Source organism: Heloderma suspectum, chromosome 11, assembly GCF_057233095.1.
Source record: "Heloderma suspectum isolate Gila_16-S chromosome 11, 16-S_ref, whole genome shotgun sequence".
NCBI classification, from domain to species: Eukaryota; Metazoa; Chordata; class Lepidosauria; order Squamata; family Helodermatidae; genus Heloderma; species Heloderma suspectum.
Window position 1 is genome coordinate 2,295,723 of NC_139468.1, and position 27,598 is coordinate 2,323,320.

The window sequence follows — 27,598 nt, forward strand, 5'->3', positions numbered from 1 at the left end:
AAATAATTGCAGGTTTAAATGCATGATGTTTAACAGGGGCAGAAATGTTGTAACTGACAGTGACAAATGTCACTGTAACCTGTAAACATGAATAATAAGGAATTAATGGATGTATAATGAAGGAGTTCTGAGAAACCTGGAAAATGAGAATTCAGAGTATGACCTTGGCCTAAATGTCCTAAAGAAATTTCATTTTTAACTTATGCCCCAATCTTCATAATGTTCCATTCCAAAGAATAACCAACCCTCCTATTTATATCATCTTAGGAGTGAAACGGACGTTTCTTGTAGTTGCTTTCCCACACCGCTCCTGTACGGTTTGATGCTGGGAAGTTACATATGAGTGGACCTTGTGGTTATGTCCAGGGCTAGTATTCTCTCTCTCTCTTGCTCTCCCCCCCCCCCCAATGATCCCTGGGAAGGTTGACCCTGGCATGGAGAGCAACCATATAATTCATCCCATTCATTTGATCTCCCTAGCTCAGACTTTATTGAAAAATCATGGGAAGCGATTATTAGGAAGTGGCAGCCATAGGAATAGGCTCTAAGCGCCAAACTACACATTTGGTCAGTCACACACAGTTTACCTTTAAGTGCAGTATTTTTCTTTCGCTCCCATGGGAGCTCTTCCCCCCCATGCAAATAGGCACAGGCCCTCAAATTGGGACTGCAGTGAGGGGCAAAGGATTAAAGCCTCCCCATACAAAGGTCCCAGTCAGGATTGGGACCCCCACACTGGCTATTTGTGAAAGAAAAATATTGTACTCAAGGGCAAAACATGTGAGTAACATGTTTGGTCCTAAGAGGAATGCACATGCACTGTTTCCCCCTACTATGTTTATGCCCAAGTATTTCATTTTCACAGTATAATTTGCTTTGCCTCCACATCCAGGTGGAAATTATTAACATTACCTCCAAACTTCGCAAGTATGATTTGCTTGCACATACACTTTACATTAAATCTTTCGGCAGAGATTCATATAAACCCAGCTGCCTAGAATGTGTGCATCCTGATCAGTGGTTAGTAGGCCTTTTGGGAAGTCAGCTGCATTCCTGCTTCTCTCAGACAGGACAGAGAAGGGAGGGCAGGGATAGAACGAGAGAAGCAGCTCTAGAATGTAACAGAGGGATGGGTTCTCTCAGGGCATGGTGCTGGTGCCCTGCCAGACCACTGCTATACTTACTTCCCTTGGAAGGCTCAAAAATATGTTTAGAAAGAGAAATAGACAAACTGTTCTCTTGAGGTTCGGTGGGAAATGTGTTTAGATCTACCATCAAGCTCCCATGCAGAACACATAGGAGTAAAATAAAACACCAAGTAGAAGCTGATTTGACTAAACAACAAAAGTATTTATTTAGTTTGAGAAACCATGTGCTACGAAGCAGCCTAGTAAGAAGCAGGAGAGCAAAAGCAAAAGTCAGCATTCTGATGATCGTGTAGAACAACGTTTAGCCTCCTGCTCCGAAAGCCATCTATTTTCCCTCGTCATGGAAAGAGGGGCATTGTAGAGGTTGATTGGTAGTAGGTGGGAATTTACAGAATGAGCCTGGAAGGCTGGCTTCAGAGGGAAGGCCCTCCTTGGCTAAGGCGCAGTTTGCAGAGTACAGCCTTAGAGTGACACTCCCCTAACCAACTGAATTGAACTGTCTCTAGGTCATGGCACATGAGCTGTTCTCCACATTTAGTCTCAGATTCATTGGAAGATGATAAATGGTGACCACCTGAAACAAAAAGATACCGTATCCTTTACATATGGAGAAAAATAACACAGATGCACCACTGCCAAGAAATGTTCTCTGCTCCATTCTGTAAAGCTGCCCTGTACCAAAGCCAGACTGGATCTTGATACCTGTAGCTACTTTGTAAGCTCCAGTATGGTATGATGACGATGTTTGTTCAATAGTCATTTGGAAATCCAGCTGTAAAAGGAGCAACACTGAAGTATCTTGTCTACAAAAACTTGAGCCGCTGCAAGTTACACAATATTTCATCTTTTCTTTCATTCAACAAAGAACTTGAGCCACTGCAAGTTACACAATATTTCATCTCTTTTCATTCAACAAAGAAGACAATGAAGCTGGGAGAGCGTGGGCTCCATGCACAACTTTTGGATGGATCTGAAAAACATATAGCTTAAACTGGACTGTTAACAGATACCAAAAAGCAGTATGTTACTGGGAATGCGTAATGGTATGTTGTGGTAGAAGAACAATTCCCCCCCCCAGAACTGTACTAGCTCCTAATTCTAATCCAAGGCTTGTGCAATACATTCCCCAAACCTATTAGTTAGGCACTTATGGTGGAGCCATAACTTGCTGTAACACTGACTGGAAATATAGTATCTGTAAAAAAAATAAAAAAAACCCTCAGCAAAATGATAATTTTACTGAAAGTTTATATTGTATAGCCTGGAATTCTCAAAGGGCATAAGAGGGAGTTAAATGCTAAGCGTAAATCTTAGTGGGAATGTTTGGGCAATGAGAATTTTCTGTGTATCTCTTGTGGCAACTTCGCTCCTGTTTGGTTAGGCTAGAAACTACATAGCTTTTGAACAGACAAAAACAATCATGGAGGCTCCAGTTTTAAATGTCTGTTTTTGAGGTAGTATATTTTAATGGAATTAATAAACAAGTGAATACATTTAGGGCTGGGGCTGTGTACTACATCTCCTCTTGCTGGTATCTAGCTGATGTCAGAGAATATTTTGCCCATTAAGCATTGATCTCATTGTGTTCTCGCTTTCCCCTCTCCATTTACAAGCAGTCACATTTCTGCTGTACTTGTCTTTTATGTAACATCATTTTCACAAAAAGCTAATGAGCAATTTGGAGGACGGCCTTGGCTCAGCGAGGGAGCACCGTTTCGCCTGCAGAAGATCTCGGGTTCAGTCCTTGACCTCGACACCTAGAATGATCTTGATAGCAAAGGCTGGGAAATACCTTCCGGTCAGAGTAGACAGTACTTGGGCTATATTTTAATTTGTTTCTTTATTTATTACGTTTCAGCCCAGTCGCCAAAGCTGTCTGGGCGGTTCACAGAAATTCAAACCATCAAAGTTTAAAATACAGTATAAAACAAAAATAAAATCCAAATGCAACCTAGGAAGGCTGGAAGGGCCAGTGGCCTGGCTCGGTCTGAGGCAGCTGTGTTCATGGCAGCGACAGCCAAGAGGCCGCTGTTGCCGCATAGTCTGTGATGACAAAAACATTGCTTTATAATCCGTGGAACTGCCTGATTGAGAGAGGCCATCTCCATGTGGACAGCATCCTGAGGAAGAGGGATTTCTGGTCATAGAGAACGTAGAGGAGGAGGAGAAACGATCGAAGGAAGACACTTAAATAGCCGGAGATACTGGAAGTGAGTCGTGAGGAAGCGTTGCCATGAAAATAGATCTGTGTCGGGGAGGGAGCAAAAGTGAAGATGTGGACTTAAAGATATGGAGGATGGAGCAAGCTGTTGACTGCATTTCCTTGTCTTTTATTACTGTTTTTGCTCCTACTTATTTTTTCCTTGTTGCTCAAGGTATGTGGAAACAGTTTCTCAGATCACTCTATTGGTGGCATCCCTCTTCTCATAGCCTGTCCTCTAATGGTAGCAACTGCATTTTCTTGTTAATTTCCACACCATCCTGCACCTTGGCCCTGTTTCATACAGTGTTGTGAAATGGACAGGGGTACCAAAAGCAGTATGTACAACTGGATCATTGAAGGCACGCCACCTGTGCTGGTGATGATTGGCTCGAAAGAGCCCAGTTAAACCAAAATGTCCAACAGCACACACTCCTAATCGCAGCTAGTATTCATTCTTGTAGGTGAGACTTAAATGTAGCCTTGTCTTTCCATGTGTTAGGGGTTGGCATGGGTTGGTTCTGATTTACTTGAATAGATCTTGCAAAATGTCAAGTACTGCAAACGTTGTAAATATTAATCCAATTTTAAAAAATACTTTAGCAAAACCAATGCAAAGATGAGCCAATGACCTTATCAATCAGTGCACTTTTATTTTATGCAGTGTTCATTGTGTAAAATGCTACTGTCTAACTTCATTTTGTGTTAGAAGAATATGTGCTCTATTTTAATAAATATTTTATAACAATGTAAAGGTGTTTCCCTTTTCTTTCTTTTAAAATATAATCTCTAGGAATATAGCTCACTTTTTAATGGTAAACTTGGTACCTATCTTTTTGTGCCATTACTTTAAAGGGCTGGGGCGAGACCAGGGTGTTTGTCTGCAAGGTTGAGAAACGTTCTTCCGTGCGCTGGCTTTGTGATCATGTAAATGCTGCTATGTACATTTCACACCAATTCATGAAATTAGTTGGATTTTGGGCTACCTCAAACATTTATTTTTATGACACGGAAACTTCAGTAGGATCTTATAGGATTTGCAGCCATTGCTTCAGAGGTTGGTCTTCCATAAGCATATATCAAAAGATGGGTGATCATTTCCTTAGGTTTCTAAAGTCAACAGTCCTAACAGAAATCTTTGCTAGAAAAATATTCTCATTTTCTCACTGGCTTGCCCTGCTATATTTTTCTTCTGGGTTGATTATTTGGCTCAAATATTTTTCTAATACATCTTTCAATAATGAACTGATTAATTAAACATCTACTTTAAAAAGTACTACATTGAAGAAAAGATCAACCTTTCTTGCATAGCACTGTATATTTATGGATGTAGCACGGTGACAGTATTACATGGGAATCTGTTTTATTTTGAGTAAGAGGCCAACGCTTTCTCATGAGTTCGTTAAAATAAACAGTCCCATTGCTATAGTTTTCCCTTATTTATTTCAAAATATTTTATAAGCAAAGGTGAGAGTCATTCAGAAATCTATTTAACTGAGTGTATGTTTTATAGAAAATTCCTATTTATATTGCCCCGGATCTTTTTTTACAGTTTTCTTACAGTGACATAGTAAAAAGCTATTTATTATGATTTTCTTTGGCTCACAGCCCCTGTTGTTGAATTTATTTGCCCAAACAAGGAAGTTTATAGGTGCAGTTTTCTGCGTTGCATCACATCCAATATGAGCGGCAGATGGCATATAAAGCGCATAGGAAGTCAGGTTTCCTAATGTGCCAATATAGGATAAAAAAGGGGAAGTTGCATTTTTAGCAAACAGTATACAAAGTGCTTCTACCTGGCATTTGTTCTCACAGGTTTCAGACTCTTCCTCCATTTCTGAAACCTGCATCTTCTGTTGGAAATGCAAGACAGTGGTTTTAGAAATCCCCGCTCAGCTCTGGACTTACTTCTTGGCTTTGGGTTGGTCATTTGTTTCTCAAATATAAGGGAAATACGAAATGTGTCTCTCAAATATAAAGGAAGGGAACTCTGAATTTTCCTGTACCAAAACATGACCTGGAGAGGTCTCCTGCTCAGTTAGGTGGCTGGTGACCAGGGACTTGGTCTTCTCGGTGGTGGCACCCTTCTTTGGAAACACGCCCCCTCCCGGTCCATATGCCTGGCACCTACACTTATGAGCAATAGCCATCAGGTAAAGACAGTTTTATTCAACCAGATTTTTATTTTTTAATAGCATTTGCTGCTGTTTGGAGTCTTATAACTTTACAGCTGGACTGCTTTATCTTCTGCTCATCTAAAATTTTTAGTAATTCTGTATTTTAGTTGGGTTTGTTTTTAATGTTCTCCTGTTGCTTTTTATCTTTTTATTACGTTTTGATTATTTATGTGATATATTGTTGTTTGTGACTGTAAGCCACCTTGAAAAATTGCTTCATGAGGCAGGATATACATTTATTAAATAATCAAATAAAATAATGACTTTGCTGCCATGGGGACAAATAAGGAAATGTTGTTTGCTGCTCTGAGCTGCTATTAGTCTAAATGAAATAAGATAATTGCCATCTAGTCATTCATTTTATGGTTTTCTGGACCCATCCTGGTATTCTTCATCCCAAGCCTAGCAGATATTGACAACAGCCAGCATCCTGTTTGGTTGCCTTCTTCGAATCCCAGCTATAGACGCATTTCCTTTCATGCTGGTGGAGCCAGAACAGCTGCCTCCCACTCCTGTCTTGAGGCAGGAGTCGTTCTCTCGGGATTGCAAGTATGATCTTGATCTCACTCACACAGACACACATGCAGCAGCAGCAGCATCCTGTTCCTCCTTCAACGCTTTCCTTAGACTGCCATTTTCCTGGAAATCCTCAGGGCTTTTCCTCTTTCCCCACTGCTTCTTAGCGGTGACAGCAGGGAGTTGGTTTGGATTATGAGCAATGGAGCCTTAAGACACAATCCACCAAGGTCTTCTTGTGTGAGCTCAGTTGAAATGCATCAGAGTGGCACAAAATCAGAGCTGTGCCCTTGCACGATTTCGGTTCATTTCAGTGGGGTTTGCACAGGAGACAATCTGAAGGATTGTGCCCCATGTTTGTTTATTTTAAGAATGTATATATCCTACCTTTCCTTAATAGGCAGTGCTGTTAGTGAGTCACGAGGGTGCTGCTGCGGGCATTGACGTGTCTTGGGCTGGCCATGTTGCAGAACTAGGGTCCGCTCTCATGAGCCCTCCCCTCCCTCCAGACTCACTCTATTATCTCAGCAGCCCTTAGTTATCTCTCTACATTCAGTGATTATTGCCAGGCAAAGAACAGATTGGCAGTGGCAGCGCAGCATAAAACTATCCCAATGAAAGGGAAGACTTAACAAAACTTGGGATATTCTCACACAGTTCAGTAGCAGCAGCAGATAATTTGTTTGCCCAAATGTTGGGCATAATCCATCGTCAGGCACGCATGGACACGATCAGTTTATTCCAGTGGAGGTCTTGTGCATAAGATACAGGGGGTCAGAATGCAAATAAATGGTTCATTTGTACCCACACCTTCTTCCAAAGAAATCAGGGCAGCATACATGGGGGTCATTCCCCCCCCCAAAAAAAAACAACCCTATGAGGTAGCTTAGGCTTGAGAGAGCCCAAGAGACCACTGAGCTTCATGCCTGGGCAGGGATCTGAACTCAGGTCTCCTTGATTTCAATCCAGTGCTTGATCCACTACATACCCTTGTGGCTCTCAGTGATATTTTGTATGGGACTATTTCTTAACATTTTAGTAGATTTATTTATCATGTACCTTTCTATCCCACCTTCCTTTCATCATGGAGCTCAAGGTGGCAAACATACCACTCCCAGGTAATCTCAGCCAGGCACTGAAAAGATACTGCCTGCTTAGCTTGAGCAAGGTGGTTGCAACATGTACCTTCAGGTCATCCCCGGGACTAAATTTGAAGTCTGAAAGAAGAAAGCAAACATCAAATAAATTCAGCTAGGCATGGGGCAAAATCCCAGTCAAAAAAATTGGAGATCCTCCTTTGTGTCATGTCTTGGCCTCGCCACCAGAAGGGCACGTGCCCGTGCTTGGAAGAGCCTGCTCAAGGACTTACCTCCAGGCTGTGGAAGTCCCTTCCCCAGGGAGGCCTGCCTGCCTTACTGTTTGGCTTTCCGGCAAATGGCAGAACTTCCTTTTTCAGAAGGCAGTTGGAAATACCGCAGTTCAGCTGCTACTATTTGCTGCTCTCTACATAATTTAGCTTGGTGCCAGCAGCTTCTCCTTCTCCATGCATTTTTACTGCTGATTCTGTTTTCACGAATTCAAAATGTTAATGTTATTTACATAATGATTGCTTATATTTTTATATTTTGATCTTATTAGCCACCTTGAGTATCTTATGATAGAAAGGTGGCATAAACATATTTTAAATAAATACAAGTAACAGTAGGACTAGATTTAGTCCTTTGAATCCTGAAACAAATTCCTTATTTCCCTCTGTTACATATTGGTGTGTTCATCAATTGCAACTGGAAAACATAACTGTTTACAGTCTGCAAAAATGTATGACCTTGCTGTTGAAGTTTGAAAATATTCTAATGCAGTGTTGGAGAAAGTGTGGCCCTCCAGATGTTGATGGACTACAACTCTCATCATTCCTCACCATTGGCCATACTGGTTGGGGATGATGGGAGCTGAAGTTCAACATCATCTGGAGGGCTAGTTTCCTCACCCCTGTTTTAATGAACAGAATGCACTATGGCTATGTATCAGTTTAATTTCTTGTTAGCGTACTTGTTTAATGATATAGCTTCTCCCTCTCTTTTCGGTTTTTACAGTTTCTTTTCTTTTCTTCATAGATTGAGCTGCAAAAAAGAAAGATGAAACAAAAGGAACTGTTTATATTACAGCTTTTAGAGAAAATATCTTTCCTTGAAGGAGAGGTAAGTATTATATTTGGCTAACTTTCTGAAAGTTATTGTTGCGAGCTGATACTTGATTAATCCATTTATTGTTCCCCATGTAAAAATTCATCTATTTCAGCCAGCCTATAACTAATTTTATTGTGGTTTTAATTTTGACATATGCTGCCTTCCAGTTTTTGATCATTTTCTACTTTGGTTTCATGGTTTGTATTAGATTTCAAGCCTACTTGGGCAGGGCTTATCTTTCCACATATCCTGTATAACACTTAGGGTTTTTAGGCACTCAGCAAATAATAAATATTACCTTGTCTGTTGCATAGATGAGTATTAAGCATAGGCCTCTGAAAATTCATTTCTCACATCACCCATTAGTGGTGAGATTTGGGGGGTGAGAGCCAGGACTCTGAAGGCAACAGGACAGAGGCATCAGCATCTAGACTTTTCACAGCCCATGCTTGGACAACCTAACAAGTAATGAGAAAGAGCTGCGGCATGGAACAGAGGAGAGAACTAGATATTTCAGCCAGGTGGGATCCCACTTTGACCTCCCTTTCTGTCCAAGGAAAGGAGAGATTTTTAGCTCCCATCTGGCTGAGTTTCTATGTAGAGGTCTGTTAATTTGGGAGGAAGGAAGTACCAGAGCACTTCATCCTCTCAGCATAACACGTGTTGGAAGCAAGGGAAGATTGAGCTCCCAGAGTGACATTGACAGCTGCTTATGAATTATAGTAACTCATAAAAATACGTAGCAAGCACCTCCACCAGAGTAACTAGATACAGTCCCTGTCCAGACACTTCCGTTCCAAACCAGAAGCAGTACAGGAGGAAGAAGTGAAAATAGATGAGGATTGGCAGTCAGCAAATATTTTTGTGCACATCTCTGAAACTAGGCTTTAAACTGAGCCTAGAGTACAGTATCCCAGGCCTGGTAAGACCTGTAAAATGGCACCCACACATTGGGGATGAGATCGGAAATAAAGACATGAGTAAAGTGGCAGAAAATCAGGGGAATGGTTCACAATCTACTATGACCCGAATAGCGCATAGCTGAGAATTCTAGCCCAACCACTGAAGTAGGTTAAGTTGAGAAGGAGGGCGGGAGGGGACCCAGTGAGGCTCCTGGCTGAGCAGGGATTTGAACCCAGATCTCCCACAGTAAATCCAGTACTGTCTCCACTATCTTACGCTGGCTTTCAGCTTTTTCCTCTCTCATTTTCTGCACCTCCTATTAAAGACATTTCCTATAATTATCCTGAGTACCTCTTCTAAGCAACCCCCTACCTGTTGCTTTCATTCTTCCACGCCTCTCTTACTCTAGAGCCAGGGTGGTGTCATGGTAGGAATGTTGGACTAGGATCGGGGACAACTGGCTGCCAGTCCCTGCTTAGCCTTGAAGCTCACTGGTTGGCTGTGTGTCAGTCAACATCTCTCAGCCCAATGTACCTCGCAGGTTATTGTGAGGATAAAATGAAGGGCGCCATGTACTGGTGTACATGCGTTCCTTGGAGGAAAGAGGGGATATAAATGCAATAAATAAGAACTACACTGATTGGTTGCCACCTAATGAAGAAAACCTAATTTCTATTCTTCTGTGGGAGAAATGCCTTGCTTTACAGTGTGGGTAATGAGTACCAGGGTGGGGGAGGCGTGGCGGTCCCACAGCCAGCAGAGGCACACTTGGTAGGAACACGAGAGAGGGCTTTCTCAGCGGCTACTCCCGGGCTCTGGAACTCCCTGCCAAGGGGGGCTAGGTTGGCCCCCTCTCTGCTGTCCCTCTGTCGGCAGGCAAGTATGTTTTATTCAGGCAAGGCTTTGGCATCTAAACTGCTTTGTTACTGAAGAGGGGTTAATTGGTTGGGCGCTATTTATTTTGTAGTTGTGTCTGTGTTTTTAATTTATTTGTTTTTACATTATGTTTTAATTAAAATTTTGTTTTTAATCTATAGTGTATTGTTAGCTACCTTGAGTGCCATTTTTGGCAGAACAGTGGGATATAAATTTACTTAATTAATCAATTAATACTGTAGCCTAAGGAGTTGTGCTGTAAATGTGTGTGTTTCAGAATAAAGAATTTCAAGACCGTTTGGATTATTTGATGGAGACACAGTCAAAGGCCGCTGTAGAAACCAGAGATGTTGGAGTAGGATGCAATCTACCTCTGAGGTACCTGGGCTTGAATCTATTCAGGTGGCTCATTCCTAGCCCCTCTCTTTAATAGACTGAGCCAGAAGGAGTCCGTGCACCCCCTTAATGAAGATTTCGGAAATGTAGCAGTTTTGGTGGCGGAGGGGGAGAGCACCATGCGTGCATGCATTCCCATGGACGAAGCTCTGCTCCTTCGAGGTCAAATGGAAAGCAGTTATTGGCCATGCGTAATAAAATTTAACAGGTTTGCTGCTTGCCAAAGGTCGCCCTAGTCTCAGCGGCATGCAAAAATAAGTCATTTCACTATAGCACTTTAATGAGGCACTAACAAAATTACTCAATTACAGTCTTGCCCTTCTGACATTACAACCAACTACACTGGTTTGCAAAGTTTCAGCCCAGAGGTGAGCATAATTGGAAAAGTTACAGAATTTCCAGGCGTGATGACAGCTATTTATGCGATGCTTCCTGGGGACCCTCAAGGTGCCAAAGCATCTTTATGTGGTACATTTGGAAATTTATCCCTGACCTTTATACTGCTTAGCTTTATGGAGGTTTTTATTTTTCCTGTTTAATTTTTATAAGAAATCATAGTTAATGATTTTTTATGGATTGTGGAAAGCACAGAGGCCCTAAAGCAGAAGAATGTGCATATGGGACATGGCAGATGCTCCTTCTGGTAACCTGGCAAATTCTGGCAAGAGTCATTTTTCATGCTCTTTATAAACAGCTAGTTGCCATTTATCAGACACAGGCTTTACATCTGAGGTCATGATCGTACACATATGAGGGGCTTACGTTTAGATCAGGGATGCACAGTCTTCTTGGCCCTGAGGACCGCATCTGGAATGTCCTGGGGGTGGGGGCTTGGAGGCCACACATGCATGCACACGCTCCCAAATGCAAGTGTTACCAAGTTTAGACATTTTCCCACCACATATACAAAGCCCAGCTCAATTCAGTTTATGTGAACTCAGAAGTCAGCCCCAGTGCAACAGCTTTCAGGCATGCAAAACACAGCTCAATTTTAACATTTAAAGTTATTTTAACTTCAAACTTTAATCAGCTGTGTATTTAACATTTAAATGTCTTTAAATTGCTTGCCAGAGATAAGAGTGGAGTTTCCCTGCTTGCTGCTGAAGACAGACTCCTCTTCTTTAGCTTTTCTGAGGTCCTCCTTTCTGTGGTGTTTGAGCTGGGGCTCGGGAATAGCTGCATGTACCCTCAGCTGAGATCCTTGAAATTTGTGTCTCAGACAATATTGGTTGAACATTGAAGTGTCTAACGTCTTGGGGTGGTCTTGGTTTTTATTCTGAACAGCACCGAAAACACCAGCACACATTCTGAACCATTAAAGCCTGCCAGGACCTACACTCCGTTCATGAGAGTCATGGAGTATTCGTGGAAACACAACACATCCTCTAACCTTTTGGGCCTGGGCGTTCCTTCCAAGTGAGCCAGCGTCTTGCATCTCTGGAGCTTTAGGGACTGATGAACGCAAACAGAATATGAGATGGTGGGACTTCCAAGAACTATTTCAGATACTTTGTCTGTGACATTGCGCAGTCTGGGCCTGTATTTACTTGCAAGAACCCAAAAGATGAACAAAAGCCCTTCAGTGGAAGGCAGCTGTGGAATGTTGAGCACACTCAGGGAGAGCCAGTCGTACAGTGATCCTAACTATGAAGGGACACTAATTTATTATTTGAACTTTAATCTAATACAGCATAGTATAACTGGAAGTAATACTTGGCAAGGACATTAATTTCAAAGTTACTCCTTTCCTTCCTTGGAAAGTGTTAAAGCCACAACCAAAGATATGTTTGCAGTGTGCAGAGGACAGAGCGGCCTCTCCCTTTTGTGGCTCCCTAAGATGCCGGCTCCAAAAGCTTGGCCTGGGATTGCAGTGCTCCTTCGAGGGCAAAGCGTTCACCAAGCAAGTGCTTCCCTGGCCCTTGGGAGCCCCGTCGGAAGGGGTGGCGCTTGCTCAGCCAATGCGTGGCTCTGGCCGCTGGGCTCCAGGAGGTAACTTTTGTTCTGGGCTGCTGCCACAGTGCACATCACTTTCTACTCTTACGTACAACAACGGTGTTAACTACCAAGTTTGTTATTTCTATAGCCAGTAACCTCTGGGGTGCACATTCTGCACTCTTTTGCTCAAGGGGGCTTTTCAGTCTTTCCGGACATCCGCCTTTCATCTCTCTCCTGGAAACATAGCATCAGTTCTTCTTTTAATACATGGACGTTCTTACACTTCTGTTTATAACCTTCCAGTTTTAAAAACAACCCTATTGATTTGTATATTTAAAATGCCTGAATGTTTTTTCATTGAAATATAGTTTAAAATCCCCTCTACTGAAGCTTCAGTTGGATTTGTCTAACTCAAAGTGTGTGTGTATGTATGTGTGTGTGTGTATATGTTGCATTTTACTGTGTTGTATTTAATGCACTATGTTGGTTTAATGCCATTTAACAGCAGTGCTGGAGGGGCTATCTATTCCTCAAGCATTTTTCCTTAAAGAATGCTAACATTTAGCATAATGCATACAAGTTAAAATATTGATTTAAATAATTAGTATGATGCTTTAAAGAACTCTCTGGACTGTTGCTACTGTCTTTTACATTTAACTGCACTCTTTGAACAGAGTTTTTATTTTCTTCGTTAATTTGCACTATTTAACTAGTAAATAAAGGAAGACACTGTGCAGGACAGCATCTGGTTCAGTCTGGGTCACTTGTAGAACTTTGCAGCAAGAAAACTAGTTGCTTAGCTGTACCTTCCAGAAAGCATGGCTCCTGCACAGCTCCGGCGTGGGCTGCTTGGGGTCGTTTTGTGATCAAAATTGGGGATGGGCAAATTAGACTATTTCCTGCCCATGTAACTTTTGCATGTCTTCACACGTAAGTCTGTTCCAACCTGTTTCTGTCTTAATTTGCAGTTTTAAAAAAATCCATCCTCTTTTTAAAATGTATTTTGTTATGTTTTTGAGCTGAGAACTCCCATCAGAACATTCAGGTAGTATGAAAGCTGGTAGATAATTGAGTCCCAGTCTGCACATTTGTGCAGAAAATGTAGATCAGGTCAGTTTGTATCAGAATTTGTAAAGATGAAATTCCCCAGTCAAGATGCTAGATGGAAATATCAGCCAAGGAGACTCTTGCTTCATGCATCATATTTGGGCCTGAAACTTGCCTTCCCTTTTGTTTTTGACTTTACAAGAAGAAAGCCTAAATATCTCCTTGGAGCCCAAACTTCTGGGGGTCATTCTAAACATTGTACTAACCAGCCTTCCCCAACCTGGCACCCTCCAGCTGCATTGGACTGCCATGCTGGCTGGGGATGATGGGAGTTGTGCTCCAACACATCTGGAGGGCACCAGGTTGGGGGAGGCTGGACTAAACGCTCAGCTGCTGCTTAAAGCGGCAATCATCCTTCTAGCCCCTTTCCCTCCCCCTGTAATGTCTAAAGTAGACAGCTACATTCAGCCTGTGCTGGGACACCGCAGTGTTCTGTGCTCCCATTCCCCTGAGCCCCCCCGCTCCATATAATTGTCTGGGAAATACGGAACATCATGATGAGTTTTACTAGACATTGCAGTGAGAGGAGAGGGGAGCAAAACGGAACAGTTGCTGTTTCCGACACAAATATACATGCTAGGGCAACATCCCATTTGGCCCTGACAAGTTCATAGGAATAGATTTTATTTGCAGGTCAGGCAACATGGGGTTGAATCCAAAGTCATCCTTCCATTGGAGGGAGACTCTTTCCATTGAGGGAAGGTAATCTTTGGATCCAACCCATAATTTATGAATTACGGCTTTCACCTGATGAGTTGGCCAATTAATTGACTAAATATGTATATATTTGCATAATGCATGCATATTTAATCATATACATATGAATAAAACAAGCATACTTGTTTTTAGATGCATACAAATGTTGCAGGCAATACCTCCCTAGACAAGTCTTATTCCCGTATGTGTGAAAAAAGAGGAAATGCTTCTTCTAAGATGGACCCTGTCACACACCATTTTTGTAAATTTCTGTATTAAGATTGTGTGTGTCTGTGTAATGTGTGTGTGTGTCTGTGTGTGTGTTGCCCAATTAAATGAGGGCATGTTTTCAGTCAGAGGTTTTTTTTAGTTAACTGATTTATTGACAAAACAACTGGAAATAGTACCAATAGGAGTTAAATATCACATGGCCTGAAAACTGCAAATTGCTGCTGTTCCTGCTTATTATTTATTTTGCCGAGTTTGCCCCGTGCTTTGGAGTCTTCATTGCACTTGCCCTCAGCAGGAATGGTGCACAGCTAATTCCCGACTGGAGCTGCTTCCCCTTACCCCACACAAGTCAGTGGACTGGGCCAAATGACAGGGCCAGGTCAAAAGCAACTCCTGGCCTTGTCAGTTTCATCTCACCTGAGGCACTGCTGTTGTTCTGTTTTTTAAAGAGCTACATGAGTTCATATATGAATATCTGACATACTAAAAATAAAAGCAGTTTTTAACCCACCCCCTTTCTGTGTCCTAAAATAAGTGGAGTGGAACTGCATGAGCACGGTTGCTTGATGATGAAAAGGTCTGCATTTGTATTGCATCAGTACTGGGTGTGTATCTCCTTTCAGCTTTTGTAGTGCTGTGGAAACCAGTTCGGCCACAAACCATGGGGGAGGAGGATACAAAACAACCTTGCCCACAACAAAGCTCCCCAAACCTCTGAAAAGTTACCATCTGTTCGGAGCCTTCTTGTGCATGGGATTCCAAGAGCCCCTGCTTGGCTGCTCTGCATGGCCAAAGGGCCTGTCCAGAATGGCCGCCCTTTCTTTCTTTTCCCTTTTGATGTGGCCATTTCTTTCTTTTCCCTTTTGATGTGGCCAGTGTGGATGTGCCCTGCCTCACTTTTAGCTAAACATACTTCATTTTGTTGCTGTGGGAGATGGTGCAGTGCATTCCTATGCATGTTTACTCAGCAGAGGGTCCCACTGTGCTCAGCGGTACTTACTCCCAAGTAAGCATGCACAGGATTGCAGCCTTAGCCCCATTTCTTGTTGGGCTTGTTACCAAAGTTCATTCTCCAGTTTCCTCTTCACGCCTTAAGCTCATAATGCATTGGCCATTTGAGTTTTGGGCTATTCCAGTGAAATGAAAAGTGTGCTAAGAGATGGGAAAAATATATATGACATTGACAGATAACAGCACCCTGACACTTGATTTAATGGCAGAGGTTCTCAAACTAGTTTTCTCGTGGGCCACTTGAAAATTTCTGGGTGTCTCGTTGGATCACTTAATAAACCTTTTTTTGGTTCTACAAATCAAAGGACATAATTTTTCTTTCTTCATTGCCAGCATTATTGTCAAAACCAGCACCATATTATGCAGGCCGCAGGCCAGGGCCTTGTCGGCCTGCTCAGCAATCCAGCCCTGGTCAAAACGGCCTTGATCTCCTTCACCAGAAGAAAATCAAGTGCAGGGCTAAGTACAAATATTCTGAACTGTTTTGCAACCTTTCTGCAGACCACTTGAATGGAGCTTGCAGACCACCAGTGGCCCGCAGACCACAGCTTGAGAACCACAGGCAGGCAGCTGAAATTGGCCTCACTGTGGGCCAGTGCTAGGATGTAGCGGGAGATTTCTCTGGAAAGTTCTGAATGGAGACAGCCATCAGAGGTTGGGAAAGTGACATACCTCCAGTTAAAGGGAGGAGGCTGAAGTTTGGAACAGGACAGCAACACAGCAGTAGCTGAAGGCTGAAAGCTTCTTGTATGCCTGTCTCATGAGATCTGATTTACTGCTTGTATGACTGCCTAAGCTGCCTGGCTCCATTTCTATTCTATTTGCATATTTCTAAAGAAATACTACAACATGCCATAAGTCTCTAGTGAACTCTCCTCCAAACGGAAGCAAAATCCTGGAAAGGACTGCGCCCCGAACATCTCGGCCCTCAGGGAAGTGGGGACACATAATACTATGCTGATAATCCAGGCGCTGTGCAATGAGTATCTGGAAACTGGGCGGGGTTTGAAATGGGGATTCAAATGTAGCCACAGCCCTTTGGCTACAGTGCTTTGCACTTTCTTTGCATACTTCAGACCAAGGATGGAGACTGTTGGCCCTCCAGATGTTGGCCTGCAACTCCCATCAGCCTTAGCTGGCACAGCCAATGGTAAGGGATAATGGGTGTTGTAGTCCAATAACCTCTGAATTGCTACATGTTCCCCACCCTCGCTTTAGACAAAAGAAGTGTAAAACTCCTACATGGCACAGTCCTATGCATCTTTCCTTAGAAGTCACACCATGTTCAGTGCACAGGTAAGTGTACATAGGATTTGAGCCTTAGTTTGGAATAATCTTTAAAAGTTCAACTAATTAACAAAGAGCACACTAAAGTTATTTACTTACAACTAAGTCAGATAATGTTAATGTATTTCAACATATAGCCCTACCCATGAGCCTTTATAGCAGGTCTATAAATCAGCAAGTAAAGGTTATCCAAAATAAGGGATCAAATAAATCTATAATGCAAAGGAAGGAAATAAATCCAGGAGAAGCTGTGGAAGAGGGTTTTTAGTTACCATAGCTGCGACTATATCATCGAAGGAAGAGGGAGAAATACGCGTGCGTGCGCACACATGTGCACACACTCTTCCAAGCCAGCCTGCTTAGGTAGCAGTGTTTACAGCCAATTGTTAATGTGGGCTGAAGCCCACTGCAGAAGCCAGTCATGCTGCTCAGAGCTTTACAGCTCAACTTCAGCTTTTACCTTGAGAACGATTAGGATGGCCCCAATTCTCCAGAGATGGCCCCAGCTATCCTTGCAAAACCCTCCCCAAAACAAAAAACTCTAGTAACACCAGAGAGGCTGAGAGGTTTACAGCACAATCCTATGCATGTCTATTCAAAAGTAAATCCCATTAAGTTCAAAGGGACTCATTTCTGAGTAGACACACACAGGATTGCCCTGTTAGATGCTCATGTCTTGTTTCTCTAGACATCAGGAGACGTCGCTCATCGCTACCTCGAAAAAGTCTAAGCTCTTGGCTTGCATAGAAAATTCTGTTGGCCATTAGAATGTTTTGCAGATTAGCTTGTTGGCTGCTTAGGGTGTGCTTTATGTGTATATTGATAAGGTAATGAATATGTATTTGTTCTGAAAATTATAAACTCATTAATTAGTTGAAAGATGCATACAAATGAAAATTGTCTGTTTCTAAAATGCTCTTCCAAGGGTGAAACCAAGCAAAATACTGCCAGCAGTAGGGTGAAAACGCAACTCCTATTTTGGCAGGTGCACTTTTAAGGAAGGAAGGAAGGAAGGAAGGAGAGTGCCTCTGGAAACCAAAATGCTACAAATGCAAGTCACACCTGAAAATGACCTTGACTACGTGGCTCCTTGGTTTCTTAAATCTTTATTTGCATATAGACACTGATATAATAACCAGGGCACCTCCCAAAAGACACCAGGAAATCTCCACTGAGTCAGATGTGAGTGTGGACTTTGAAACTGGGAGGCATGTAGTTCACATAGTTGCATCTTAATGAGTACAACTGTGATTACTTTGGTTGTGATTTGGAAGTGTGGGCAGATGGGAGAACTTCTGTCTACCCAGCACCACGGAAATGCTGATCACCGCACCGCACCGCACCGCACCGCACCGCAAACCCTCGGTGGCCTCAGACGGTGGTGCTGTCTGCCAAGATATAGTACAGAGCAGCCAGCCTTCCCCAACCAGCTGCCCACCAGATGTGCTGGACTGCAACTCCCATCATTCCCAGAGAAGATGGGAGTATGCAGCCCAAGGCATCTGGAGGACACCCAGTTGTGGGAAGGCTGCAAGTACATCCTAGTCACGTAAAGACGGGCTTTAAAGCACATTGTTCGAAAATTCTGTACCTTTTCCCTTGTGTCGGCGTTTCCTCCGCACATGGTCACGGGCACTCGTTCTTGCCGATTTATTCTGAGCACTTAAATGCTGCTTTGGGGGTACACAACCGCCTCCCAACGCGGTTTACGAAAATTAAAAGCCGCAGGGTTAACCTACCCCACAGGGTTGTCTTGAGGATAAAGCGGAGGCGGAGAGATCACGGGAGCTGCCTCGGGGCGCCTGCAAGGGGGGAACAGGCGGAATATGCCTGTAGCGAGCAACGGGATCAGTAAGCGGGAGCGATAAAGGGCAAACGCCGGGGGAAGCGGGGCGAACGCGGCATCGTGAAAGGCGCCCGAACGTGTTGAAACGAGAACGGGATCACGCGAGTTCGAGCGTTCGGCATCGTTTCTATACTGTTATCCGTCGGTGGTTTGTGCCGTGTCCTTACACTGCCTTTGCCTGTCCTTAATCTTTGCCAGCTGCCCACAGAGCTTCGAAAGAAATGAAATGAGCTGCTGACGCCACAGCCTCGCCCGCCCGCCCGCCCGCCCGCCCGGGGCCCGCCAGGCGGCTGGCTGGCACTGCGACTCCCCTCGCCCGCGGCCAGCTTCGCGGGAGCCGCGCCCCGCCCGCCGGGGGGCGCCCGCTGGGGAGGCCGAGGCCGAGGCCGAGGCGCGCCGCCCTGCCCTGCCCTGCCCTGCCCTGCGCTGCGCTGCGCGGCCGCCGCAGCACTCTTCCGGCAGCATGGCGGCGCCCGGCCCGGGCCGGAAGCGGTGCTCTTCCCCGCCCCTCCGCCGGCGGGGCGTGCGCGTTTTCGTCCCGGGCAAGCATGGCGGGGCCGCCGCCGCCGGAGCCGCTGCGGGGCCGGAGCCTGCCGGAGCTGCGGGAGATGCTGAGCCGGCAGGAGAGGCTGCTGGGAGACCGGTGAGGGGAGGCGGCCGGGCGGGCTTCCGGTGACCGCCCCCCTCCGCGCGCTTCTGGCACCGAGATGCATCCTGACTCCCCAAAGCTGGTGGTTGTGGTGGCGTTGATGTGCCGCTTTTCTGCCCCTGGGCGAAACTATGAAGCCCCTGGACAATCCACCGTGCCCGGCCAGGGCCTCAGGCAGAGAAAGGTCTTTCCTGGCCCTACCCGGAGATGTTGCTGGGGACCAAGCCTGGGACCTTGTGCATGCACACTGAGCAATGTTGTCTCCCTGAAGAAAACGCAGTGCGATTGCATTGTGTCTATAATACAGCAACAAGTCACGTAGAAGACCAACGCTTGCAAAGTCCACTTAGGAATGCAAACTGCCAGCGAGCTTCCACTTTTCCATACCACCTATAATCACCCCATCCAGAAAGCAAATGTTGCGCAATGGGAGTTACAGCTCTCTTTACCAGGAGCATGCAGTGGATGGGTACAACAAAATTTATTGTGAGAAGAAACATCCTATTAAAAGTTACTTGCCCCCCCTCCCCCAATAAATAAAACTAGTTGGCTTAACGTGGAAGAGCCTTCAGCAATGTGCCTTGCGGGGGGCACAGCTAGCAAGCTTGGGTGCGGTAATAGAGGTGTTACAAGTACACAAGAACATCCCTGTTTTCATCTGTGAAATGTGTTTATTTCATTTCTGTACTGCTCAATAACTAAAGTTCTCGAAATGTTGGAAGGTACACCCCAATCTAGAAATGAAAGCTCCAAGTAGGCGTGGCTAAAGGTCCCATGGGTTGAGATGTGCGCCCCCCCATCCCCACTTTAGTTGTGCATTCTAGGGTTTGATTGAGATGTTCTTTTACTTTGAGGAGAATGCAGTGATGGGTTGCCAAGAAATCTGATCTTGCATTTGACAGGCTGCTTGCTGAGGAGGTCGGGGGAATAGGAAATGTCACTTGGGACATGCCCTTTCATTGCATGTACCTTGAGTTTAAATCAGCTGTATCTTCTATCTTGTATATTGCAGGAAATTTATATGCAGACTTCCAGATAAAGGTAAAAAGATCTCTGATTTTGTTGAGAAATTGAAGATTGTTGTAGCACAAGAAGAAGAGCTGAGGAGAACAACTGAACTTTTATTGGCTGTTAGATTAGAGTTCCAGAAAAAACAAGAGGCTATTGAATCCAGCAAACGGAAAGTTGTTGTCAGCAGCGACATGCCAACATGTGAAGATTCATCTCTTGTTGAGCATTCTGGTCTTAACCTTAGCAATGAATTCGAGCCAGCTTCGCAAAACAAGCAAAGTATTTGGACCAAGAAAAGAAGCACAAAAAATAAAACTGAAGTCGCTGGGCAAACTCTGGAGGTCTCCAGTATTCCTCAAGGAAAGGGACATGTTTTGGAGGTATCTGCAGCCAGACTTCCAAGAGATGCTTCAGAGGCACCTGAACACATTTCTCTCGGCGAAACTGGAAATCCAGCACCATCCGCAAGCAGGAGCAGTGAGGCCTCTGCAAGAATTTCAATTGGACAGCGAGGATGTGAGGGAAAGCCTGAGAAGGGACAGAATGTTAAGTGTAAAGGCAGCCCTTTTCCAAACCTTCCAAACACGATGCCCCAAGCTCCACACTACATGGAAGTGCTAGAACTGAGGGCAAAGAACCCAGTGACACGGCGAAGCAAATTTAAAACCAATGTGTGAGTACCACGCAAACACATCTCCCTGGGAGCCATTTTTGTTATAACACCGCAAGTGTATGTTATGCTTACTGGGTAGCTTTTGCTACATGTTTTGGGGAGGAAATGTTAAATAAGCGTTACAAGCTAGCTAGCTAATTTTGCATGCTTCATTACTCTGGATTGATGCATATCAATGTAGGAGAGTGCTAGTCTTTATGGTATAACCAGTAGAATGGAGCAAAAGCTCTCATTTGCCAAAGCAAGAGTGGGAAAGGGCAGAGCTGCCCTAAGAGCTTTTCAGCGCATTAAGCAGAAATGCTAAAATGACACCAACTCTGTTAACATGAGGCACAGCCCCCTGGGAAGTCCCATTGAGCAAACTCTTGCTTTCTGGTAGATTGCCAGCTGAGTTGAGTGGATCATCTCATGGCTCTCCAGATATTCCTTCACCTGGAGCTCCCTCCTCTTCAGTTTCTGCAGAAGAAAGACGTCGTAGAGATAAGAAACACTTGGATGACATCACAGCTGCCCGGCTGCCACCTCTTCATCATGAACCTACACAGTTGCTGTCCATAGGAGAATCAATAATGATTCAGATCCAGCAAAAAGAAGCTTATGAGGTATGGCTTAACATGCTGATGCTTTGCATAAGCTCTTAAGTTTTGAGGGATGTCCGTGGGGTGGGGAGGAGGGGTTTCCTCTGGGATTTCGATGAAAAACAGGAGCTGCCTTCCCCCAGAGTTCAGAACAGTTGGAGGTTGGAGGAGCTTCAGGGACTAGCATGGATCTCACAGCTCTAGAAATACAAAATAAGCAAACAACGAGAAAGCAACATTTGAAAAATTTTGCAATTCTCAGTGCTGTATTTGAATTCTGAATCTTTTTCACGTGTTTGTGAAAATCTGCTTAACTTACTTGCAAGTGTTATTTTAAATGCAGATGAAATTGGAATGAATACAAGCAGCATAGAGCAGGGGTGGGGAACCGTTTTCAGCCTTAAGGCCACTTTCACTCATGCATGACCTTCTCGGGTCACATGCTAGCCGTGGGTGTGTCAACAGACAAATGTGGGTGGGACCAAAGCAGCATTCTCCCGTTCTCTCTCTCTCTCTCTCCCCAGTTCTTGGGGATGTGGAGGGAGCAGGCGAGCTGGCAGTACAGGAGGAGGGAGCCCCCCCTCAGTGCACAGCACGGGAATGCAGGACGTTGGTGATGCAGGAAGTAATCCCTCTTCCTACATCGCCAGCTTGCCTTGCCCTCTCCGGACCCGCATTTCCCCACGCCTCAGGTTCCCACAGATCAGCTGAGCAGCAGAAGAGAAGGGGAGGTTGACGCCTCATCTCTCCCACAATCTCCCCCACACACACGCATGGGCAGGGCTTAGGGAGAGGCCAGTGGGCTGGATGGGAGGCCTGCCAGGCCACAGGTTCCCTCCTCCTGGCAGACCAGTCAGAACAATATTATTCTGCCACACACAGCTTTATTTTATGTTGCTGCTGCTTGTTACCTTAATAAGCCACTTTTGAGGGCTCATCTGTGATGGGATAGCAGCTGACGAGGGCCACATCTGCTCCATGCACCACCTTTTCTCGTTGCTCTGGAGAGCTGCAGTCTAGGCTAGCATTGGCCTGATTATCCTTTTTCTCTCTGAAGCTGTTTGCCTGAAGACTAATTCTGTGTAGCACAGTTGCTTGCTTCTAGCATTTTAATGAGTCAGCTGAAGACAAGACATGGCTTTATTTTTGCTCTACGGTATCTCTTGTATCATGTCCATGAATTAATGCATTAGTAGCAATACTCAGGCATTGGGGATGCCAAAGAGAAGGGAGAACTGGATCTTCCCATCCACCTTCCCTGGTTAAATGGGAACATTTGGCCTTGAGCCCTTCTAGCCACCTTTTGCTGCGATGCCTTTTTTGCGTCCAAATCCTTTCCAGTATTCAGCACAACATGGCAAAGGAGTCCCTGGATTCCCTTCCCCTCTTCTGAGCATCTTCCTTGAGAGCTAACATAGCAATATGTTCTGATATTAAGGAATTCTGTGGACTGCCTATATGAATCTTCATTGCTGTGACGTATCACTGTTTGGTTCTTCGCCGAGCACATGCTCTCATGTTTCATACATTTTTTTTCTCTGTTGCAGGAAATGCAAGCCAAGCTCGCAGCCCAAAAGCTAGCTGAGAGGCTCGGCATTAAGATGGTCCGTTATGAGCCAGAGGGGGAGATGGTGGCCAGCTACAGGGAAGTGAGGGACGAGGATGGCTACAGCTCGGCTGAGGACTGAATGCAAAACAGAATCTGCAGATGGGTGCCAGGGCCTCGCTGGGGGTTTGACCACAACTCAGAAGCAAGAGTGACGGTTCTTGGTCTTGTGGGCTGCCGCATCTTGGCCAGAGGATGCGGGGAGTGCTCAGGCACCAGAGGCCCTGCTGATGTTCGCAGGCCCTTTGCTGTTGCCCACGAAGGGTGCTTGTGCATTTGGGGACTGGTGGGGTGCAGAACCAGTCCACGTGGCGTGGCTCATTTGGGTTTGTGTAGGAGCAGGCACAGTCTCCTGTGTCCCAAGCCTTGACGTATGACAGCCCAGGAGTGGCCAAATTCTGCCGGTTGCCTTCAGATCTTTCCTGTGGCAAGGGCGGCTCCCAAGCAGTTGAAGGGTGTTCACTTGTGTAAAAGATTCCAATATTTTCTATTAAAAGCTTCTAGTGTTTATATGTTCCTACGTCAGTATTTGGGATCAGCCCATTTGAACGTGGCTCCCCTTGTGTCCCCTAGGGAAGAGAAGGACTTCACCAGCTAGTGGCTCTACCCCTGCAGCTATCCTCTGCCTCGGGGGTGGCTGATTCTGGGGGCGGGGTGGGAGGGGGCCCCCCGTTCTCAGACATCCGTCTGGGGGACGGGACACTCCAGTCCTCTCACAGAGCCGAGCAAGCATCGGTTGCCAGAAGAGTGCTACAGGCATAGGGGCCCCTGGGCCTAGGTGAGAAGAGGACCTGGGTGGGGTGGGGAGAAAGCGGCTGCAAAGTGAGCTCTTCCTAGAAGGTCTCCTTGGGGAGCAGATGGCCCTCTGCCATTCCAGGATACTCCCCATGTGGCAACACAGTAACATTTATATGAAATAAAATGGAGAATTTGGTGGGGGGGGGGGGGTTGCCACCTTAGTTAAAACGGGACCGAGCTGCGATTGAAGGGGCTGGGTGCAGCCTTTGACCAGGCAGGAGGCCATCTTGGCTTTGGCCGCAGGAGGTGCCCTGTCCCAGACATGACTCAAGTTCTGTATAACTTCTGCACTTCTAGCGTCTTAATGGCTGGGAGGTGCAATAAATTATGTGGCCTCGTTGCCTCCAGTATGAGAGCTCGAGTGACTCTAATGAAATTGTAGCGCAACAGAGACTCGCCCGTTTGCTGTAAGGATGTTCTCCTTCCTGCCTTGTTGCCCAGAGCAAAGTCTTGGCAGTGGCTTCTGCGTGAAGGGGGAGAAGAGGCGGGAAAGCAACTTGTGCCTGGCGGGATTCTTTCCTTCCCACCCCCTCCCTGATTTGCCTACGTGGTGAGTGGCAGATATATTGTTTAGCAGGGTGTTACTTTGAAGATACGCTTTATTGTAAATGCTGTCAGGCTTTCAGGGAGTGCTAGTGCTGGTTTCCACCCTGGGGCACAGAGGAGTTAAACGTCTAAATACATCCACTGTAATCCACTCGGAGGGCACTCTGGACTCACTCCTATCCGGAGCTGGCTATATTGGGCTGGGAACTGTGCATCCCTTCTCAGCCTGGGTCCGATCCATCCAGAGTGGATCCAAATGGTAGTTGTCTCAGCCGCATTCCCTGAGGTCCTTGCTTCCCCCCTAGCCCTGGCTTTTGTTGCAGCTCTGCAGTTCTAGGAGAGCTCCCTTGCTGGGCTCACGCAGGAGAGCATCACAGCATGTTGTGCTTCAGCTTGTTAGTGAGATCTGTTTGTCTGCCTTTCTGCCACCCCTAATGGTGCCCCAAATCCACCACCTCTCCCTGCTTTATAGTTTTATATTCTGCCTTTGGATCCCTCCCTAAGTTTGCTCTCCTGGTTTTTAGAAAAGCATTTTTAAACCATTGTGTTTTAAAGCATTGTACCATTAAGTGCGGGAATTTGCTGACTTTCATTTGGTGGAAATCTTTCCTTTCCTGACCCACATCACTATGTATCAACCTCCTGCTCTCTCACTTTTATTTTTTTTTTTCATTTTAAGCCCTTCTGATTGTCACCACAACAATTACAGCAAGGTTTAATGACAACTGATGATAAATATTAGCTTTCCTCGAACTGAAGGCACGGTCGTATGTCATGTCTGCAGGCCTCTCTTGTGCAAGCCAAACAGATTGGGGGTGGGAGTGGCAAAGGGCCAAGAATTTTAATGAAAGAAAACATCAAAGTTGCAAAAGAAATGAGAATATTAGTCAAGGAAGATTCGCAGAGCTGCTCCCTGATAACCTTTGCTAATGGACTTCAGAACTATGTGGGAGCAACTTAAACAAACATCTGGACACCAAGTTTAGCCATCCCCAGTGACAGAACCCAGACAGATCTTGTGGGCTTGCAATAATAAATATCTCGGGGAGGCCTCTGCGGATCAACTTTAAGTCCCTGTTTTCAATTATTCTCGTTTTTAGAAAGACATCAGAGTTAATTATCCATGGATAGAAACTCTTCTGAAGTTTATTGAATTTGAGTTTGGGTTTTTTCCCTCTTGAACTAAACTCTCCCCTTTTTAAAAATTTGGATATTTACTTTTGTCCCCCCCCCCCCCCAAGCAGGCTATTTGCCCAGTGTGGTTGTGGCAAAACGGCTGGAAGGAGGCAAACAGGGCTTGGAAGAAGCGGAGGCTTGGTGCTGGAGCTGCTTTCTCTTCTCTGTTCTGCAGTGACCTCCTGGCAGTGTGTGGGGAGAATTCTGCCAAGGTTTTGACACGATACAGCTTGAACAGGGAAAAGCTACTGCGGCGGGGTGCCTGGTGGCATCACTACGCCATGCCCCCTTGTCTCCCTCCCCAGAGTTGTTCTGCAAATGTTTTCTTCGAGTCTGGTTTTCTGAAATAATAAATTAGCGAACGGGCCCAGCTTCACATGGGTTAAAATAGACTTTGCAGCGAAGGCCCCGGCTGCCAGCTGGCCGCGACGCGCCCGCCCGCTCTGCCGGCGCTCCTGGGCGCTGCCCCCCAGCCCCGAGAGGGGCCCGCCCGCGGGGGGGCGGCCTGCAGCTCTGCCCTGGGCCTGCTCACCTGCCCGGCTGCCAGCTGCAACGCCACGGGCGGTTGGGGAAGTCTGCCGCCGGGGGGCCGCCGCCACGTCCAAGGTGATCCAGGCGCTTCAAACACGCTCCTCGGCCCCCTCGGCCCGTGGGCGAGTTTCACGCGCGGAGGTGTCGCAGTCCTGGCCCCGGGGGGCGGGCGGGCGGGCGCACACCCTCTTTCGCTGTCGTGACGTGGGCGTGCAAATGAACACGCGCCGCTTCGGAGCGGCATCTGCAAGAGGCGGGAGCCTCTCCGGCGCCCGGGCGAGGGCACCGTTGCCGGCGGCGCCCGCGCCGCGCCGCCCAGAGCGCAGGCCGGCGGGGCAGCGCGTGAAGCCGGCCGCCCACCGCGGGCGAGGGGCCCGCCCTCGAAGCTGCGCTCCTGCCTCGCGCATACGGATGAGCTGCGCCGGGCGAAGCGCCGTCCGACTCCCCGGCCCGCGCCCCTGGGCCCTCCAGCGCGCTGACCGCAGCCCTGCCTCGCCCGCCCCGGAGCCGCGGCCGCGCTCGGCAGAAAGCGCACGCCCGCGCCCAGGGCAGCCCGCGGAGGCGCAGCCTTGCCGGGCGCAACGTGCCCGGCGCCGGCCCCCAGGCGGGCCTCCCCCGTGCGCAGCCGGCAGGTCGCGCGTTTCCGGCAGCCTGCTGCGAGCGCGCCCGCGAGGGCCGGCGGGGCTCAGAGCAGCCTCGGGCGCCGCCCTCCCGGCGGGGCAGAGCGCGGGCCGGCGGGTCGCGCAGGCCGGCGCCGCCGCGAGCGCGCCGCTGGCAGGTGCGGCGGGCCGGGAACTGCCGGCCCCGTTCCCGGCAGTGCGCCGAGCCAGCCCGACACATGCGCGCCTCCTTGACCCGGGCCGGGGCGTTCCACACGGAGGGCCGCCGACGTGCGCGAGCTCCCCCTGCGGAGCTCCCGTCCTGACGAGCGCTTCTCCCCCCGCGCCGGCCCCGCAGGGGCAGCCCACCTTGGGCGGGCAGCCCAACCCCCCCGTTGCGAGGGCGCAGCCGGCAAGCAAGTGCTCCCGCCGCGCCGCGCCCCGCCGCAGCCCCCGGCGCGCCGCCGCCACCTCGCGTCTCCCCCTTGCGGGGCCCGCCGGGGCCCCGGGGCGGCGGCTGGACGAGCGGGAGGCGCGAGAGCCCCGCTGGCCTGCTCTCCCCCGCGGAGCCAGCAGAGGGCAGCGGCGGCGCACGTTTGCCGCCGGGCCCTGCCCCTCCGGCCGCCGCCGCCTCGACGGGGAGGGCGCGCGCGGGCCGGGCTCGGGGCCAGTCGCGCCGCCGCGCTTCGGCGGCCGCTCTCGAGGAGGGGGCGGCGCGCGGGGCGAGTGCCGCCCAGCCCGGGCGAGGCGCGCGCCCTCGCGGCAGCCCTCCGGGCGAGGGGGAGCCAGGCCCGACGCCGACGCCGTCCGCGCCTCGCTCACTGCCCGCGGGGATGCCTCCGCGGCCTCGCGCTTCGCCCTGGTCTCCTCCGCCACGCGCGCATTCAGACGGCCCGCCGGTTCCCGCCCGCGCGGG

At 47.3% G+C, this 27,598-nt stretch overlaps 2 protein-coding genes and 1 long non-coding RNA gene across 6 annotated transcripts in view; 2 read left to right on the forward strand and 1 right to left on the reverse strand.

The window, feature by feature from the left end:
* MYZAP (myocardial zonula adherens protein) overlaps positions 1-14,882 on the forward strand; it is a 49,416-nt gene extending 34,534 nt beyond the window's left edge. The window contains exons 11-13 of one of the 2 annotated variants that reach the window (XM_084816581.1): positions 8,156-8,239; positions 10,284-10,384; positions 11,687-14,882. In XM_084816581.1, coding sequence (XP_084672707.1) covers positions 8,156-8,239; positions 10,284-10,384; positions 11,687-11,822 — 321 coding nt within the window. In that variant the 3' untranslated portion in view covers positions 11,823-14,882. Of the gene's footprint in view, positions 1-1,654; positions 3,578-3,904; positions 4,099-8,155; positions 8,240-10,283; positions 10,385-11,686 lie in introns of those variants that run through there. The other variant, XR_014785292.1, reaches the window with a different exon arrangement.
* Positions 1,333-18,865, reverse strand: LOC146336887 (uncharacterized). The gene is made up of 4 exons (XR_014785293.1): positions 18,261-18,865; positions 8,091-8,161; positions 7,101-7,258; positions 1,333-1,722 (listed from the first exon to the last, which is right to left on the reverse strand). It is a non-coding gene; the product is annotated as an uncharacterized LOC146336887 (long non-coding RNA).
* Positions 18,866-19,033: 168 nt separating this feature from the next.
* POLR2M (RNA polymerase II subunit M) lies at positions 19,034-24,179 on the forward strand. 3 transcript variants are annotated; one of them, XM_084816583.1, is made up of 4 exons: positions 19,034-19,650; positions 20,177-20,848; positions 21,228-21,450; positions 22,974-24,179. In XM_084816583.1, exons 1-4 carry the CDS (start codon positions 19,517-19,519, stop codon positions 23,112-23,114), a joined length of 1,170 nt encoding a protein of 389 aa, XP_084672709.1. In that variant the 5' UTR covers positions 19,034-19,516; the 3' UTR covers positions 23,115-24,179. The 3 variants fall into 3 exon arrangements, with proteins under 3 accessions (XP_084672709.1, XP_084672711.1, XP_084672710.1); XM_084816585.1 differs by having other exon boundaries at positions 19,034-19,633; XM_084816584.1 differs by having other exon boundaries at positions 19,034-19,158.
* Positions 24,180-27,598: the final 3,419 nt, after the last annotated feature.